The following is a 19,070-nucleotide window of genomic DNA, read 5'->3' on the forward strand; positions in this document are numbered from 1 at the left end:
GGCTATTTCCATTGTAATACACTGTGCACCTAGTCGGATGCTGTGTTTGAAAATATTAGTATTGATCTGTGTGACAATTAAGCGTCTGATTCTGTAGCTGCTCCATGCATGCACTTCAATAGGAGTTCTGTGCATGGGGGAGCTGCCACAAAACTACCATGCTATTTATTTATAGATTCCTTTTTCTTCTGTCTTCTTCCATATATTACTCTCCCATCTTCCCTCCCTCTTTTATGCTCTGTCTCTATCTCTCCATCCCTTTCTCTGTGTCTCTTTCCTTTTCACTTAGATGCTCAATCTGTTTGTGGCTGTCATCATGGACAATTTTGAATACCTGACTCGGGATTCCTCCATCCTGGGGCCTCATCACTTAGATGAGTTTGTCCGGATCTGGGCGGAGTATGACAGAGCTGCGTGGTATGTAGCCAACTTCCTCCTCCTTTCCCTGGCCTCTCAAAGCCCCTTTTTTGGGGAACCCATTTGGCTGTAATACCTGGGACAATCAGGGAAGGGAAGGGAATCAGAGCTGCTGGAACACGCAGCTGTGAGAGGAAAATACTGGCTGGCTCCCGGGAGGTCCAATGGCACAGAGCCACCGTCCTGTTCGTGGGCTGCCTTATAGCCCCCTGGGCATCCTGCTCCTTTGATAACTAGCAATGGGCTGAAGTCCAAAGGGTTTGGCTGCTTCTTTTCGGAGAAGCATGATAAGTACAGTGTTTATCCAAACCTTTGGATGTTCCTACTGCATCCCTCTCTGTAGCTCCTCTGGCAGTCCCCAGCTACCTCCGCACACTGCCACCTTCCACCTGTTGGCTCTGGATCTTCCTCTTTTCCTATTTTCCTCCTGCCAATCAGATTCCCACACCCTCAAGACAATCTGCAAGCAACTGTCCATCCTCCAGCCCCCAAATACTTTGTGCACCGGAGTGTGCAAAATCGCCATTTGAATCAGTGTGTGAGCCCAGCAGAGAGGCTGCGGAGGTAGCTGGACTCCTGCTAATTTAGCTGCTCAGGTCCTTTCAAACATTGAGAAAGGGTTGAGATGCTTTGGATGGGGATGAGCCTGAGGACAGGGCTAGATTTAATACGGCCAATGCACTTCCCCCCTCCTTGCTGAGACGAGAGAAGGCTTTTGAATCCTCTAATGATTCCTCAGGCAGCCTCTCCAGGATCCCTCTGAAAAGAGACTTCCCACTTGGGAGAGCAAGTTAGTCTAGTGCTGCCACACTGGAGAAGAAGCATTGCGTCAGGGTGGTCTCTCACATGGCCATTGGGGTGGAGCCAAAAGTGCTTTAGGGTGACTGCTCCAGACACAACCCCCAGAAGTGCTCCAGGAAGGCTGCTTTCAGCCTACATGCCTGAGATCACTGGGAGTGTTCCTGGGGCAGCTTACTGAGGTCTAACCCTCAGCAGCACTGGGAGTGCATCAGGGCTGCTGGTCACATCATCAACCCTTCTCGGCATTAGGAATACTGTGAGTGCCCTCTCTGGGTGCAGATCCTCATTGGCACCGCGAGTGCCACAAGGCTCCATCTCCTGTCGGTGTTGGGTCAGCACTTTGGGCAGCCTCTTTGAAACCACGTACACTCGGTGCTGCATCAGCTTCAGGCACGAGATAATGTCAGCTCCGGAACTCTGCTCCAATTGGAAGCTCACCATTTGGAATCAATCCACCTTCACATTTTTGCAACCTGATTTATTGCTTACTGAGAGCTAACCCAGGCAGTGATTGTTCCTAACGTTATCTGTCCTTAGCATGATCCACTTCAGAACCTTTTCCAGACTGACTCAAGTTAGCCATCTCCCCAGGACTGCTTCTCAGCGGCAGCATCCCAGGCTGTGAAAGCATCACCAAGGCTGGAATAGGCAGGGCTGTCCTCTTATCAGATGCCCATGCATCGTACAGTTCTGAGACTTCAGTGTGTGATGCTGTAGAGCAGAGAAGCTGTGGTCATGTAGACCTGGGAGGTCCAAGCAATGCAAAGCAGGCTCATTCTCTCCTCACAAGGTTGGGAAGGGCGACATCTTGATACCAGCACTTTCTAGTGCCCTTTGACTGGGAACTGGGTGCTACGATGGGTTCTTCAGTCCAGTCACAGAAAGAACCTGCTGTCAGGCCCTGTGGATGGCATTTTCCAGATGTGGTGCAGTGCCTGCTCTCACTCAGGTCTCACAAAGCAAGAGAGCCCAGGCTGTTTTGTCATGGAGTCTAGCCGGTTATTATGGGAAACACCAGGAGGAAACAAGCTGCTCTAGGCTAATTTTAAAATTGATGGCAGCTCTAATCTCCGTCGCTGAGTGGGGAAGGATTACCAGATGTGAGCGGGTCCTGTCACCTGAATAGGGCTGCGAGTCTAAGTGTTGAGAAGGGGATAGATCGATAAATACTGTAAATGAATGTCATCAGAGGCCCCCAGCTACACTAAATAAAGAGACCCATAGGGATGCCATGTGCTCTGTCCAGTTGCCTGCACTCTGTTATGAATGGTTTTGCATAGACAAGTTGGGTTATCCCTGGCCAGTGATGGAAAAGTACCTAGGGTATGGGAGGAAAGTGAGGCAGGACCAGAGGAAATAACAGACAAAGCAGCTTCACTCCGTGGCTTTCCTAATAGTGGCCAGGGAGGCTGCAGTGGTCTCTGCCACTGAGCAGCTGTGTGGCTTTGGGCAAGTTACTTTAACTCTCCATGCCTCAGTTTCCCTATCTGTAAAATGGAGTTAAAACATACTCATCTACTGATTTCATAGAATAGAGGATTGATTAACTGATTTCTATAATGAACTGACCATGTGGGGGCAAATTCTCTGCTGGTATAATTGGGTGCAACTCCATAAAAGTGCAAAGATTCCTAGAACCCTAAACAAGTAGTTGTGTACTGATGTACAATCATGTCCTTGGATTTCAGATCACTCTGACCAGTTGTAGGCTTTCGATATGGCATTTTTGGGACTTGGGGTATCTGAGCTAGTGCACATTTAGGGCAAGCCTTTCCACGGGGAATCCCCAGTTTGGGTGAGAATGAGGGTGCTAACCCCTTTGGAATGGAGAAGGTGGTAGCTATGCTTATATGGTGGTGATTTTTCACAGCCTTCTCCAGTCTGGGTCTGTTGGAGCCAGAAGGAGAGAGACATGGACCTGAACTGGGTCTCTCACCCCTGCTTAAGCTCTCGTTTCCTCTTCTCCATTATCTCAGTGTCCTATTAACCCACGTGTGCTTCCTTTACAGCGGCAGGATCCCGTATAAGGATATGTACAAATTAGTACGGGTGATTTCGCCTCCTCTGGGCCTGGGAAAGAACTGCCCCTACAGGGTGGCGTGCAAGGTTTGCCTCCCAGTCCCCAGCCATAACCTGGCAACGGGACGCACCATTAACCCCTCCTTCACCCTCCTCTGCTCCACCACCACTGCGTCTCACAAGGGAACCCTCACGTTGCTTTCCTTCGAGTTTAAAGAGGTCCAACCCCACCCAGAACCAGCAGCTGTTACCTTTGGGAAGGGGGGAGGGGTATCCGTCTCAGAGTCCCATTGATGTGGAATTAGACAAATTTATTCCCTTGCCTTCCTCCCTAAAGCAGAGAACCCTGGAGTTCCCAAAACACTTGTGCAGTGTGTGAATGTTGCCTGTGGCACAGAGAAGGCACCTTTAATTCCAAGAATCACAGAGCTATCCCAATGGGAACTCTTTCCTATGATGAATGGAGACCAAATATTGTTTACAGATAGGGGATGAGGATGAGAAGGAATAAAAGCCAGAGGTGCGGGCATGTCACCGGAAAGAGGGAGCGCAAACTAGAAAGGAGAACGAGGCAGGGGGGCGAGGCAAAGACCCTGTTGATCAATCGCTGGAATCCTGTTCAGAGGTTTGGTCGCTGTGGTAGCTCACAGGACACTGCAGTCTTTTACCATGGTGCACAGTGGCTATGAAGAGCTGTTACATAATGGTGACAAATGGGGACCACGGCTCTTGGTTTGCCATGATGCAAAAAGAGGACAACTCAATGGAGCAGGTGACCCATTGGGACTCCAGCAGCTGGACTCAATGGCTTCTGGTTTATTCTGATCTCCCCCCCAGTCCAAGACATCTGGGCTGTGCCTCTCTTCCAGCAGCAATTCAGACTTGACCATGAGGCTCTTGGCCACGCTCTGCCACTGTTTGTGCTAAATTCTCTGCCTCTGGCAAGGCAAACAAAGCATCCACTCGGCACCCCAGCCAGATCCTTTGCCGTCCCATCTTTTCAAGCTCGTTTTGGGGCAGCAGTGAGCAAAATCTTCCTCCCATCTGCCTCTTCCTCAGGGGGCCCAAATTTCTGCATCGGAACAGGACAACCCTCTGAGCTCCTTCTCCACATTTGTTCTCTCCCAACTTGGCAGAACAGGTCAGGTGGAACAAGCAGAAAAAACAGAGATGCTCCTTTTGGGAGGAGACTCTCTTGGGAGTTGCAAAAGTGGTGCTCTGTGCCACCATCGTTCCCAGTCTACAGTCCCTCACTCCACCAGGGAAGGGGGTTCAGAGTTTGGATGACATAGTGTAGCCTCTGCATCCACCCCCACCTCCCCATCATCAGCTCAGGATACCTTCACGAGAGTGTGAGTCAATCATCTTCAGCGCCTGGAATTCAACAAACTGGATGTTCCTCAATGACCTTGGGGATGCCACAAAAGTCCCCTCAACCCCTGTGGTCCAGTCCAAAAGGGAAAATCCCCAGTGGCTTCACCCCTATGCTCAAGTGGATAATGGACTTGCATGGTGAAGAGGCTGCCGTGCTTTCCAACTTTCCTTCTCAAGCGGGGGATCTCGGCTTTTTCAGGGTAAATGTATCCCAGCATTTCCTCATCAGTTACAGAAGCCCGTCCCACCCCACCAGGGGCTGAGCCCCAACGAAGAAATAGACTTATCTCTGATGTGGTTGAGAATCCTCCCTCCAAAAGGCAAAAGAGAAGCAAAATGGCTAGAAAACACAAGAGAGGCCAGGAAGCATCCCAGATCCTCCTCTTCCTTCACCAGCTCCTTCGCCACACCATGGGAACTCTTGGCTTCCCAACATAGCCCTGTGCCAGAGAAGCAGAGAGGTTCTTTCACTGGGCATGTTTGAAACCATGGGGAGTAGGCTAAAGCCAAGAGCAAATCTCTCCTGTCCAGAATTACAAGAAAAGTTGGCATGTCCCTTCATCCCTCCTTTGCAGAAGTCATTTGGAAAGAGTGGGAGATTCCTGACAAAAGGCTTGGTTGGTTAGTCCTGAAATTCCACAGGGGCTGAGAAGCCAAAGACTCTATCTTCATCTTCCTTTCAGCCAATGCACCAGTGGCCTTCCTGGCAAAGGGCATGGTAATTTTTGCTGAAGGTTCTTTCTTCCCATAATACCCTGCAGACAAGAAGATAGAAGACATGATCAGAAGGGACTTCTAAGCTTCTTCAGCTGCCCTAAGAGTCTCACTGACAACCACCCGCTTCACAAAAGCCACAGTGTCCTGGTGCAACAACCTAAAAGGCATCAACCTCCTTAGATCTACAACAAATGGAATTCACTGCTAAAGAAGTTACATTCATAGCAGGTGGATTCATGGGCATTACACTTTTCAAGCCTGAGAGTCTAGCTGACAGGTAGATACGGAAGAGAGTTGCAGTATGAATACTTTGGAGCCCCAGACTCTCCCCCTGTCCATCCCATCTTCAGTCCTTCTCCAACTTCAAGAGATGCTGAGAAGCATCGATCCATCCTGAAGGAGATCTTTCACGTCCCAGAGCTAGGGACAGAACAGCCTGTCTCTCAGCATGAAAACTGCTTGGAACTCTCCCCTCAATTCTGCATAGTCAAATAAAGATCTGGGGGAGTGTGGGCTATCTTAGAGCTCTAGAGCTGGACCAGTCAATGAAGGTGGTGAAATTCAGGATGGAGACACTAGCTTCCACTACCTCCACGGTGTCAAGGAACCCAGCATCTTCCATCCATCTTCACCTGCAACTCCTGGGTCTTCTGGGCTTATACATAGAAATCACTTGATGGGCTAGAGTGCCCATGAGAGAGCTTCAGGGATTCTTATTACAGGTCTGGAACCAGTGCTTAATTTGCAATGAAAGAGGGGCTGGGGCTCAAGCCATTAAGTGCAGGGACACAAGCAATTTTGGGCTGTAGCCCACGAAAGCTTATGCTCTAATAAATTTGTTAGTCTCTAAGGTGCCACAAGTACTCCTGTTCTTTAAGCAATTTTTTGACTTTCATAACTGGCACAGCAAGTCCAGAGGTGCTGGGGCTATGAACTGCCAAGCTGAGAGGTGCTGGGTCTCAGCCCCAGCAAGCCCCAGCACAAATTAAGTACTTCCTAGAACCATTCCCAACAAGAGATGCAAAGGAAAGGAGAGGTGCCACCCACAATTGGTGAAAACAGGAGGCACACATGATGGTACCATTCTCCCTCCACAATCCACATCTAAAAATTCTGACCACAAACACCAGCCTTTCAGGTTGAGGAGCACACTTGGGACCCACGGGGCACAAGGAACGTATTTAGGATCAAAGAGAAAAAAGTGATCAGGCTCTTGATGACTCAAGAAGAGGTGAAGAAGGAGCGCACTCTGATTCGTTTAGATGGGACAATGGCTATCCCATGCATAAATCCACAAGAAGGAAGGTCTAAATTCTAAAGGGATGGAGATAGGCTCCTGGGCAGACGTTGCTTGGCCTCCATCAGGACAATGCACAAAAATGGGACACTGAATACAAAAGCTGTCTGGCTAGGCCATCAGCAGACAGACACATCAAAGTGGTCACTGAAACGAGAAGTATTCTAGCTGAGATCCAACAAGCTAGGTTCCCCCGGAGGTACCTATTCACATTCAGTCAGAACATGAAAGCAAAGCTCTTCATCAGCAACATAGACCAGAAATTGCTGGGAACGGAAGCTCTGACTCACTGATTAGCCAAATCTGCTTCTCTGTGCCACCCACTTCCCTTCTACTACTACTAGAAAGAGAGATTAAAAGATTATTTTTAAAAAGGTGGAAGTGATGGTCATTCTTGCCACAAATTGTCCAAGATGGTCACCATGGTTCAGCCCTAGTGGAGCAGTCACAGAAGCCTCCAGTTCACCTTCCCAACAGACTGGATCTTTTATTCTGGAATCCACTCCTGCGTCACAGCCCAGACTATCTGAGCCTGACACTTTGGCTGTTGAATAGTAATTCCTAACCAAGATGGGCAGTGCAAGGCCGTGTATAATCTCCTAGTCCCCTGCAGGTTTTCTGCCCTTTCCGTTTATGCAAAGCATACAAACAGGATTCTCTTAGTGGTGCTAAAATGGGAAACAAGGTATGCCTGTCCTGGATTTCTTACAGGTCAGCCAAGATTGAGCCTAAGACCCTCCACCATCACATTTTGCATCTCATTCATAAACAGTGCTATAAAAGCAGAAACGTCCAATTACTGATGGACTGCCAGATGATCAACGTCCCTTCCATCCAAACCAGCATTTAGGCCTGTCTGAGATCTGCCCTCAGTGCTACAAGCCAATTACCCACCCCATTTGGGTTGATGGCCCCGGTTTCCCTGTTCTTCCTGCCATAAAGACAAGTTTTCAGGTCACGATCGTGTTGATAAGAAGCCTGTGATATTTTTGCTGTGAGAAGACACAAAGCTTACAGCGTGTTCTGTGAGGATAACATAGCTCTCATACATCAGTCATTTATTACCAAGGTAAACTCTTCCTTCCACACCTCACAAGAAATCATTTTTCCTTCATTTTGCTGAAAAGCTCCGCACTTCTGGGAAGGAGCAGGGTGCATGCTAGCTGTGAAAACAACTGCTAAAATTTACCCAGATGGAACCAACCCATTCAGGAAACACCATCTTCATTTGTTTACTTTTGCCCTAAATGCCTGGGCTTGAACACATCAAAATCCTCCATAGCCAGCTGGATCGAGTGCTGCATTTCTGAAGTATCTACAGACGCTCATATGCCAATTCCAGGATGGGACAAAGCTCACTCATTACATTCCTTGATGGCGTCCTGGATAGAAAGGTCATCAGCTGCTACAGAGATAATCTGCAAAGCTGCCCCCAGGTTATGCAGCAAGACCTATAGAAAGCATTGCAGGCTGTACCTCCAACCCTCCTCGGTGGTAGCATCATTCAACAGGAAGCTGCTCCCAAGCTAGACTAATACTAGAGAAGAAGAAATATTCTTCCTCTGTCCTCCTTATCTGTCTCTCTCTACTAATATTTCCTTATTGCTCGCTACATCTGATTGGGAAAGAGGTCAGGATCCTGAATGGAATGTTGTTACTTGACAATTTCCTCTCTTGAACTGACCACTCTCCCAGTCAACCCTACCTGAGATACCGTCTTCAGATGCCTCTGCAATGGCTGCCTTGCTACTCCATGTGTATAGTTAATACAGTCACTGTTAAGCGTTTGCATTTATCCATTAACCATCTGGTGTTTCAATACAGACGTTGAAGTGTTCATCTGGTGCAAGGGCAGAAGAGAAGTGGTCAAGCCCGGGGGTCCTGTGAGACCTATCTGAACTACCTTCAGTATTTACAGGAAGAGAGGTACAGCCCAAATGTCTCATTGTGGAAGAGGTCAGTCCCAGAAAGGAAATCCATCAGATGACAAATTTGTGATACTGTTCCTCAGCTCAACAGATCTGGACAGGTCATTGCAAGCAGAGGAGCACAAGGTGGGAATCCATCAAGGAAGCAATCCTAGTAACTGTTCCATTTGGGGGAATCCCAGTGAGCTCCAATCTTGGACGGCCAAACAGCTGCCTCTGCTGAGACTCTTTAAACTCCAACTTGGTGGAACTTGCAGTCGCATGTGGGAGAGAGCCGGGGTGGGAGCATGGCATGCCGAACTTTCCTCCTGGTTTTCTTTTCTCAGCCACTAGCATGCCTTTTGCACTGGTGCATGGTGGGAAAGTGCTCCATCCACAGGGCCAGACGGAAGCAACTGGGCATATTTCCTTTGACAAATGACCCTGGCCCACTGCCTTCTATGCAAGACGCTGCCCCCAATTGCATAGGCATTACAAGATGGGGATATACGACGTTCCAGCCATGGGTTATGTGACATTTTGAAACAGTGCCTGGGACCCAGAAAGGGAAGAAACTACAGAGTCCATGGAACACTGTTGGTTCCTCTGTGTCACAGAGGTATGTGCCACCACATCTCAAATAACCCATTGCTTCAGCGCCGTATATCTGATTTATGCCACTTGCACACAGCCCTGGGACTTGTGGAACAACTGTATTTTGGAGGGGCGGGCAGGGTGGGTTCAGACTAGGAAGTGAATGCCAAGACTGCAGGGAAAAGTAGAACTAGCCAGCAGCAGCAGCAGAGAGCTGGAGAGATGAGTGGTTTAAGCTGGCATTCCTGGGTCTGTGTGCGGAGTGATATAAATCCTCATCAGGACGGACACTTGTGTATGATTTGCCTTGATTAACGGGTTTCCTGTTCTTTTCCTGTTTGTCCATTTGTTTTTTCTCTCCTGTTTCCCGTATTATTATTTTGTTTGTTTGTTTTTGCTCTCTGGGAATGCCTCTTCTCCTCTCCTCTCTCTCTCTCTCTCTCTCTCTCTCTCTGCATCTTCCTTCCTCTCCTCTTCCCTACCCTCTCTTACTCCTCCTCCCCATCTTTCCCATCCACCCCTTCCTCCTCCATGAGCAGTGGCCGCATCCATTACACTGAGATGTATGAAATGCTGACTCTCATGTCACCACCGCTAGGCCTCGGCAAGAGATGTCCCTCCAAAGTGGCCTATAAGGTAGACCAACCCTTCCTTCCTTCCTTCTGGGCTAGCACTGAGCAGGGAGTGGGAGGGGGAACTGTTGAATACTCAGGAAGCTCCAGCCTGGTTTGATTTAATCAGAAATCACATGCCCCATAAGGAGAGGTACTGTCCACTCTGACAGAGCTCTGTTTTGGGTACGACACACCCACCAGGACACCCAGGGATGTAGCATTCCTATTATGGGAAAGGATGGAAATCTGGCTCTGTATAAGAATGGGAAGTAGAAGGATAACACAGCCCCTTTGCAGTTGGGACAATTGGACAGCCCCCCCCAGGTGGGATTGATAGGGGTTCTCTAGAACTAGGCTTCCTCCAAGTGGTGGAGGAAACTCCAGGATGGCCCATCCCTACATGACCCTGAACCATACTGCTCCCAGCCCAGCTCACTTGGAAAGGTTGAAATGAGAAGATGGTAGGCCATGAGGGTTCCTCATGTAGGCCTGGACAGGCAGTGATCACGGTGTGCCAGCCTGGCACTAGTTCCCCAGGGAGAGCTCATGCAATCTGGAAAGAGAACACTCCATGTTGAGGTTGAGCTGGTGAGAGTACCATCCCTTTGCCCGCTGGGGCTTTTTACCTTTGGGCACTAGAGTGACTGTCTTTAACTGACCCTTTGATTGCTCTGCTGTTGCAGTGCCCTGTGCTCCTGCCTCTGGGGAAGCACTCTAGAACCTGCTGGCCAGCTGCATGGGATGTGGGAGGAAGCTGTGAATGGGTCAGGAGCTGTGCAATGTTGAGCTCTGGGCAGACTGGCCCAGAAAGGTATTCAGAGTGAGATACCGTGTTGCAATATTGGAGACAAAACTCAAAGAGAATTATGAGGGAGACTCCAAGATCTGGGGCTGGGATACTCGGTTCGAAAGCAACTGGAGGATCTCCCCAGAACTTGGCTTCCAGACTTCCCCTACTGAATGCTGACAGTGTCTGTGGTGTTCTAGCTAGCAACAGCTTCTGCACCCACATATTCCTGTGTAGCTGCTCACACTTGCACAAGCACTCTCACTTGCTCCCGCGTACACCCCTGCTAGTGTTGTGACTGGGTGAGAACCTTTGTGCCCAGGAGAACTGCTGTGCATGATGCAGCAGGACGTACTAAGGACGGGACGGATGTGGGTAGGTGTGGGAGAGGGAAATCCTGATGTATACACAGAGCAAAATATACTCTCTGGAAAGTGGATCTGGCCATTTGAGTTTGTCCCTCTCTGGGTGAAGGGAGCATGGCCTGACCTCTCCTGCCTTGGTCGCCTTCCTCTCTCTCCCTGGCTGCCCTCTCTCTATCTCCCCATTGGATAAGATGGATCCTATGCATGTGTGATCATATGCCGGCAACTGTCATCTCTGAAAGACTCAAAAAGGGGGCGCCAGGATGTTGCATACTAGGCAAGCCAGCCAATCAGAAGTGCCCAGGGTTTAGGGGTGTCCCCAGGGGATGGGGCAGAAGCTGGATTTCAAAGCTGCTCTGAAGCAGGAGATAGAGCAATCCCGCAGGGCTGTCTCCCCATTGGTAATTTCCAGAGCTGAATCCCTGAGTTTTCAGGAGTCCTTTCCGAAAGCACAGGGAACACCCTCTCACTCCCCAGGCAGGGGGCTGCTCTTGGGCTGTAGCATAGGGTCCTGACAGGCATAGGAAGGCAGTGAGCCGGAATACTGGGGGAGGGGGATGGAAGGAGCTGGAATGGGAGGGAGGGGCCGATCCTTGCCCTTCTTTTTTGGCTGTGCTGTTTTACACGCTCTCTTGCTTTTTCCCCTCCTGCCTGCTCAATGTGTTTTTCGATATTGTTTGTCGTCTGCTGTTTTATCTCTTTCTTGCGCAGAGGCTGGTGCTGATGAACATGCCTGTGGCCGAGGACATGACGGTCCATTTCACCTCTACCTTGATGGCTCTGATCCGTACGGCGCTGGACATCAAAATCGCTAAAGGTGAGGGTGGGGAGCAGCAGCACAAGGATTCAGGAGCGGTCGGTGCAGACGGCGGGACGGGTGGTGGAGCTGACTTATTACATTGGCAAGGGGCAGGAGCCGTTCATTCAGTCCTATTTGCTTACTCTGGCAGGCTGAATAGTATGTGCTGCCATCACGGGGACATGAAGGGCAAAGTGTGGGATCATTGCTCTGGGGTCAGATGCAGGGATGGAGGAAATTGCTAGTAAGAGAGGGCGAGAGAGAAATCAACCCCAGTCTGCGGCTGGCTCTCTAACCTTTCCAGTCTGAAACTATCTTCGGCTCCGGAAGGAGCTGCTTTCCTCATAAGTACTGACACTGCCCTCTTCCATGATGGGCAGCTTTCCACTTAAAGCTGCGGTGCTCAGAAAACAGGAACATATCTCCTGGCTGTGACAGCCAGAGGGAGAGGTGTAGGAGAAGAGTTCCCATCCTCCCAGCAGAAGAGAATCACAAAAACCGACCCCAAGCACCTTATGTTCTCTGGTGACCTCTTTTGCCCAAAGGGCAGAAAGCAGCACTCATAGGAGCCTGTGGAAGTCACATCCTGTGCTCAGCAGCCTGTGGGACTTTGAAAGGTGCGGGAGAGTGGGTGGAGCCCTGGAGGGAGACCCTTAGAAAGGAAAATATTTAAAAATAACCCTTACGAGGATGTGGAAATTACTTCACTCCAATACACTGCCCATTCTTGGCCCATAACAAGAGACAAGTGGAAAGTCCAATGGACAGGGCATGGTACTGGGTGTCTCGAGGGCCAGGCGTAAGAGACCGAAAGCCATCCCCATTTCACAACTGTCAGGTGGCCTGTGTGAACGTGAACTGGAGTGGTGCTGTCAGCCACCGGCCCAGTGGAGAAGTATCCATATCACCAGCAAATCTGGCATGAACTGGCACCATTCTTGACAGCCTCAGCTGAGAGGCCACGGTCTGAATGGGTCTGGGGGGTGAATTAGCCTGTCATCCCAGAGGTGGCTGCACCAGGTGAGATCTGAAGCCTGTGGGTAAGGCCATATAGGGGAGCTTGCAGTGGCTCTGCCTGGGTTACCCCTGTTCTCCCGGGCTGTCAATACTTTCACCAGCACTTAGTTTAAAGGAAGAGACAGTGGGGTAGCAGCAGGTGTGTGGGGGATGGAGGAAGGGAGATCTGCACTGGGTGAGAGGCTTTTCTATGAATGAGATTTCCCTTCTAGCACTTTATGCCATTGGATGTTCCCATTCAGAGTTGCCACTTGTTGGTAGTGGCTCTTTCTCCCAATTATGGCTGCATGGTGCCATATCATTTAAAAGCAAATCCATCTTAACTTTGAAGATGAAAAAGATTGTGTTCAGCTATGCCCAGGGCATGGAGCTGGACTCATAGGGTATGTCTACACTGCAGTTGGACACCAGCAGCTGGCTCCTGCCAGCTGACTCGGGCTCGGGGTAAGGGGCTGTTTAACTGCTGTGTAGACATTTGGGTTTGGGCTGTAGCCCGAGCTCTGGGAGCCTCACACTTCACAGGGTCCTAGAGCCCAGGCTGCAGCCTGAGCCCGAATGTTTACACCACAATTAAACAGCTCCTTAGCCCGAGTCCCATGAGCCTGAGTCAACTGGCACAGGCTGGCCATGAGTTTTTAATGGCAGTAGCAGTCAAAAAAGCTAACAGAATGTTAGGAACCATTAGAAAAGGGATAGATTAGGGGTCCCCAATGCGGTGCCCGCAGGTGCCATGGCGCCCGCCGGTGACGCCTCTGGATGACGCCGCTTGTCGGCGGCATTTCGGCAGATGCTCGTCCGCCGCCATGGTCCTCCGTGGCTCGTCGTCTGGCGCCCGCCAGACAAAAAAGGTTGGGGACCACTGGGATAGATAATAAGACAGAAAATATAATGCCACTATATAAATTCATGGTATGCCCACATCTTGAATACTGCATGCAGTTCTGGTCATCCCATCTCAAAAAAGATACATTAGAATTGGAAAAGGTACAGAGAAGGGCAACAAAAGTGATAAAGGGTATGGAACAGCTTCCATGTGAAGAGAGATTAAAAAGACTGGGACTGTCCAGCTTGAAAAGGAGACGACTCAGTGGGGATATAAGAGTCTACAAAATCATGAATGGTGTGGAGAAAATGAATAAGGAAGTGTTATTTACTCCTTCATATAACAAAAGAACCAGGGGTCACCCAATGAAATTAATAGGCAGCAGGTTTAAAACAAAAGGAAGTACTCCTTCCCACAACGCATGGTCAACCTGTGGAACTCGTTGCCAGGGGATGTTGTGAAGACCAAAAGTATAACTGGGTTCAAAAAAGAATTAGATTGGTTCATGGAGGATAGGTCTATCAATGGCTATTAGCCAGGATGGTCAGGGACACAACCTCAAGCTCTGGGTGGCCCTAGCTTCTGATTGCGAGAAGCTAGAGTGGACAATGGGGTGGATCACTCAATGACTGCCTGTTCTGTTCATTCCCTCTGAAGCATCTGGCATTGGTCACTGTCAGCAGACAGGACACTGGGCTAGATGGACCATTGGTCTGACCCAGTATGGCCATTCTTATGATCAGTGTAGACATACCCATAAAGACCTCCCTGCAGTCTGTCCCATCGGTAGTCTGTGTGGACCCATTCTGTCTCTGTGTTCCAGGCGGTGCAGACTGGCAGCAGTTGGATTCGGAGCTGCAAAAGGAGATTCTGGCCATCTGGCCTCACCTGTCCCAGAAGATGCTGGACGTACTAGTGCCCCTGCCAAAAAGTGAGTCTCCTCCTTCTGCATCATTGCTGCCAACTTCTCACAATGCCAAGGTGGGGGAGGCATCTCCAGCAAGAGGAACAGAAACATGGCAATAGCGGCTCGTTGCTTAAGGAGAAGCCCAGAGGAGATTTTCTCTAACACAAGCAAAATTTCTTCTTGCTCCACCCCAATACCCTGGACCCGCTTGAAAAATAAATAGCACGCAGTGATCTTCTCAGATCAAACCCCTTTGATCAGGGGGATCCTCTGACCCACATGTGTGTGTGGGGGGGATTGTTTGTTCCCCCTTTCTTTTGATGGTGTTACAGCAACTGTGTGATGAGGCTGCGTATCTCCAATGTTTTATTACTGTGATTCTAAGCTGTCCACCTCCAGACTGTCCTAAATCTGGAGGGATTTCCACCCACAGTACTTGGTCTTTTAATTCCATTTCTTCTAGAGCACTGAACAGAGTTTGTCTTTTAAGGCTCAGGAGAGTAAGATAGGTATCGTGAGATCGCAAAGGATGGGCAATAAAGTCTTCAGACCTTCCCTCCTATTGATTCTGCTAACATAAAAGTATTCCTCTTATGCTTGCAGCTTCTGACCTGACGGTGGGCAAAATATATGCAGCCATGATGATCATGGACTACTATAAGCAGAGCAAAGCAAAGAAGCAGAAACAGCAGCTGGAGGAACAGGTGAGATCAACCACTGCAAGAGTTGGCTGGTGCTTTTTGGCTGTGGGGAAAGCGGAGAGCTCACGACGCCTTCAGAGCGAGGATTCTGTATCAATGTGGCCTTTAGACAAGATACTGACCACACACAGATTCTCGACGTGGCTGGCACAGCACTAAGATAGTGACCATCTGAAGATTTAAGGGATGGGTGAGTGAAGGAGACGACGGGTAAAAGAAGAGGTGGGTGATTTAAAGCAAATGTATTCATAGCAGTGTAGAGTTTATACTAGACAGATAGAAAGCAGTCCAGAAGATGGATTCAGAAAGGGGGAGCATTGTCATGCTTTTAACCTTCTGTACAAGGGATTTCTTTTTTTATGCAGCAGAAATGTTTTGCACTTTAAACGGACTCAGACTGTTTATTTTTTATTACAGAAAAATGCCCCTATGTTCCAGCGCATGGAGCCCTCATCTCTGCCTCCAGAGATCCTTTCTAATGCCAAAGCTTTGCCTTACCTCCAGCAGGACACCCTTTCAGGCCTGTAAGTATAGCCCTTAATACCTGTAGCATATCTGCTCTGGTGTTTCTGTTCCTACAGATATTCTTTTATTTCCTGAATGACTGGCACTGGAGGTGCAGATAGGGGTAGTAGGCAGAGCCCAAGGGAAAAGGAAATCCTGGCAGTTATCAGAAACATCTCGATCATTGTAGGACGAATGCAGAAGTATGAGCTTCTGGTGTGTTTTTATTAGTGTTACCAAAGGACCACAAAGAGCTGCATTTCAGCCTATGGACAGCATCAGCATATATCCAGCCACATAGACGTAGAACTGTGAGAATAACTGTTTTTTCGGTTCGTTGGCAGTTCCAAAAAACTGGGAAAATATTTCCATTCGCGCACCAAACCTGAAATGTCTCGGACTGTTCAATGAATTGAAAAAGTTGGGAAACTTTTCAAATGTTTCATTTTGGATCTTTTTAATAAGAGCAAAGGAAATGAAGGTCTAGAGCAGGGGTCTGCAAACGGGGGAGTCACAAAATGGTTACATGGGGGTCGCGAGCTGTCAACTCCATTGGGCTGACAGCCCCAAGCCCTCGTTAAATTAAATTAACCCCCCCATTTTTATCTTTAAGTGGGGGTCACACTCAGAGACTTGCTGTGTGAAAGGGGTCACCAATACAAAAAGTTTGAAAACCACTGGTCTAGAGTCACAGAAAAGGAGGAGGAAGAGCCCCCAATACACCCAATATCCTCGTGGTGGCAATGCAACCACCAGGCACGTGCATGTCACTTTAGTAATGCCATTCCCATAATCGCAGGCATCCCTGGGGAAGCCGTCGCTGTACCGCTGCACCACCATTAGCTGCAAAAGAATTGGACTACTTCACAGAGAAACAAAATGTCCAATCTAGGAACAGTAAAACTCTTGTGATTGTCAGCCAAGTATGACCGCCAGGTGGAGGCTCATTTTGGAACTGTCACTGAGCTCCCACATTGCAGGTGGCACAACGGCTGTCCCTTTTCAGTGAAGTGCCGGCTGTCAGGACAGTACTCAGCAATGCCAGGTTGAAGTTTGTATGGGAGATGAGAAGTTGTTCATTTCAATTCAGAGCGTACCCACCAGAGGAGCACCTCTTGCCAGGAGAACTTTGAGAATGCAATGCTGAGTGAAATGAGGTCACCTTTTTCTCTTTAAGAGGTTTAAGTCAGAGAGGCCGTCAGTGATCGCAGCATGAAGATTTGTTCTCTCTCTCTGAAGTTGGAATGTCTTTGCAGGAGCAGCCGGAGTGGGTACCCATCGCTGAGTCCACTCTCTCCTCAAGAGATATTCCAGCTGGCTTGTATGGATTCGACACATGGGCAGTTCCAGGAGCAGCAATCTCTGGTAAACCAATGTCCTGCCTTTAATGTACTTTGTTTATGGTCTCAGCACCACTGCCCTGCTCTGTTTCCAAAAGGTAGTTCCAATTTTATTGCCCCATTCTGCGGGCGTGGGCAGTCCCATGCACGTGCACACTGCTCAAAAATCTTCTTGGGTCCAGTGGTTCTCAACCTGTTTCCATTGTGGGCTACATATGCAGCCCACAACGAGTTATGTGGGCCGCATCCAATACTACCTGTATGGCCCTGAGGATGTCACATGGGCTGCAGCTCTGTGCTGATTGGACTGCAAGCAGCCCGCGGGCCACAGGTTGAGAACCACTGGTCCAAGCAATAATACCAACTCTCTTGCTACTTCTTTTCTCCATCCCCCTCCCACTTCCCTACCCCTACCCTGATTTTGGGAAGCAAATTCTCTGACAGCATCCTCCTGCTTGGCAGTGGGAAGTGTGGATCTCTTGTCACTGACACTGTAAAGTCACGATGTGCCAGCTTCTGCCAATAGGGGATCAATAGCAGGAGCAAAAGAGGAAGAACACTGATCTCTTAACTATCTTTTGGAACCCACTGTAACAAATTAAGATATATTCCTATCCACGGGCCTGATCCAAAGCCCACTGCAGTTAATGAGAGTATTTCCATTCATTGACTTCAAGTGGGGTTTGGGTCCGGTCCTAAAATAGGTCACACCAGGATGGCCCTACATAAAAAGAATATGGAAACCCATTTCACGCTAGATCCTTCTCTAGAATTGCTTTTAACATGGTTTTAACCTTTGAGTCCTTCCATTGTAAAGCAGGTGGGCTTCAGATGGCTCTTCAGGCATGCAGCACTCTAAGGGCCCTGCTTCATCCCCCATGTATAGTGCGTGGGCTCCTGTGGCTACGTGACAAGTGGTCCAGTAGTCTTTTGGGAGAACGAGAGAGCCCGTGTTTGTATGGCTGCACTGAGCACGCGCGAGCTTTCTGAGCGCATCCTGGTGTGTTTCAGATCATGCACAGGACTGGTTTGCAGGGATTGTGGAGATGCAAAATGTACCCACACCACATATTGAGAGGTGGACCCAGACGGCCAGCTGGTGTAAATCAGCAGGACTCCATTGGAGCTATGCCAGTTTACAGCAGCTGAAAATCTGGCCCGACATGTTTATCAGAGCTACTAAGGATGCCATGTGCCTGGTGCTGTTTAACTATGTTTCTAAAGAATGTCTGAGCAGCCCAGTGATCCTCCTCTCTCTGTTTCCGGGCCCAGGACACGAGTGCACAGGAAATATAACAGCTTGGGAGGTGCTCTAAGACTTTGTGATGCTGTAGTACAATGGATTGATATAATGCAGTAAACTATCCTTTTCTTCACAGGTCGATTCCTTTTATTAAATACTCATTTCAGTGGGTTACCCTGTGCTGAACAATGGTATCGGCTGCTTTGGGATTCGTGTTCATCTTGTTGTCAGTGCTGGTGTCCATTATCAAAACTGAACTGTTGAACTGTGTCACACAAACGTGAACATACACATATGCCCACATTCCAGTCAGCAGCACTAGTGTCTGTGTATGTGTATATATGTACACGTGTGTGCATTGGGCACCACCCTTACACTTGTTGGACTGCAGTGTTGTATCACTGTACATTTCCAGTCTGATCTGTATGCTTCTCAGAGTTTGTAGCACTATCTCTGTGAATTCTGTATCACACACACGGCACCTCTCCATACAATTCAGCCCTTCAGCCAAAAATGGAAACTTCCCGGTCAACCTTTCATGGAGACTGCTGGCTATGAAGGAGGGGGTCTCTGAATTCATCCCTTCTATTGTCACTTCCTAGTGATGACCCACATCTATCTGATGTCACTTCCTGGCAACCCAAAATAATAGCACTTGCTTCCGTTTTTCCTCTTTGACCAAAACAAAAGAGATTTTTAAAGTCGGAAATTAACCAAAATATACAAATATGACATTGAGCCCTTTCTGATTCATTTAACTTGGACATGACTGGAAAAACCTTTTAGAAAATCAAAACAGAGAAGATTCTGCAAGCTTAAAAAAAGGAAATAAAAGAAAACTAAG

The 19,070-nt window shown here is 48.8% G+C and overlaps 1 protein-coding gene across 3 annotated transcripts in view; it reads left to right on the forward strand.

Moving 5' to 3' along the window:
• Positions 1 to 19,070, forward strand: part of LOC113407323 (voltage-dependent R-type calcium channel subunit alpha-1E-like) — a 258,992-nt gene that overhangs the window by 232,332 nt on the left and 7,590 nt on the right. For all 3 annotated transcript variants that reach the window (XM_026655712.1, XM_026655713.1, XM_026655714.1), the window contains 7 exons: positions 290 to 417; positions 9,666 to 9,762; positions 11,604 to 11,709; positions 14,355 to 14,462; positions 15,042 to 15,142; positions 15,557 to 15,663; positions 16,900 to 17,008. In XM_026655712.1, coding sequence (XP_026511497.1) covers positions 290 to 417; positions 9,666 to 9,762; positions 11,604 to 11,709; positions 14,355 to 14,462; positions 15,042 to 15,142; positions 15,557 to 15,663; positions 16,900 to 17,008 — 756 coding nt within the window. The remainder of the gene's footprint in view (positions 1 to 289; positions 418 to 9,665; positions 9,763 to 11,603; positions 11,710 to 14,354; positions 14,463 to 15,041; positions 15,143 to 15,556; positions 15,664 to 16,899; positions 17,009 to 19,070) is intronic.

The sequence above is a fragment of the Terrapene carolina genome, unplaced genomic scaffold (genome assembly GCF_002925995.2).
Source record: "Terrapene carolina triunguis isolate 2854851 unplaced genomic scaffold, T_m_triunguis-2.0 Scaffold210, whole genome shotgun sequence".
NCBI lineage: Eukaryota > Metazoa > Chordata > Testudines > Emydidae > Terrapene > Terrapene triunguis.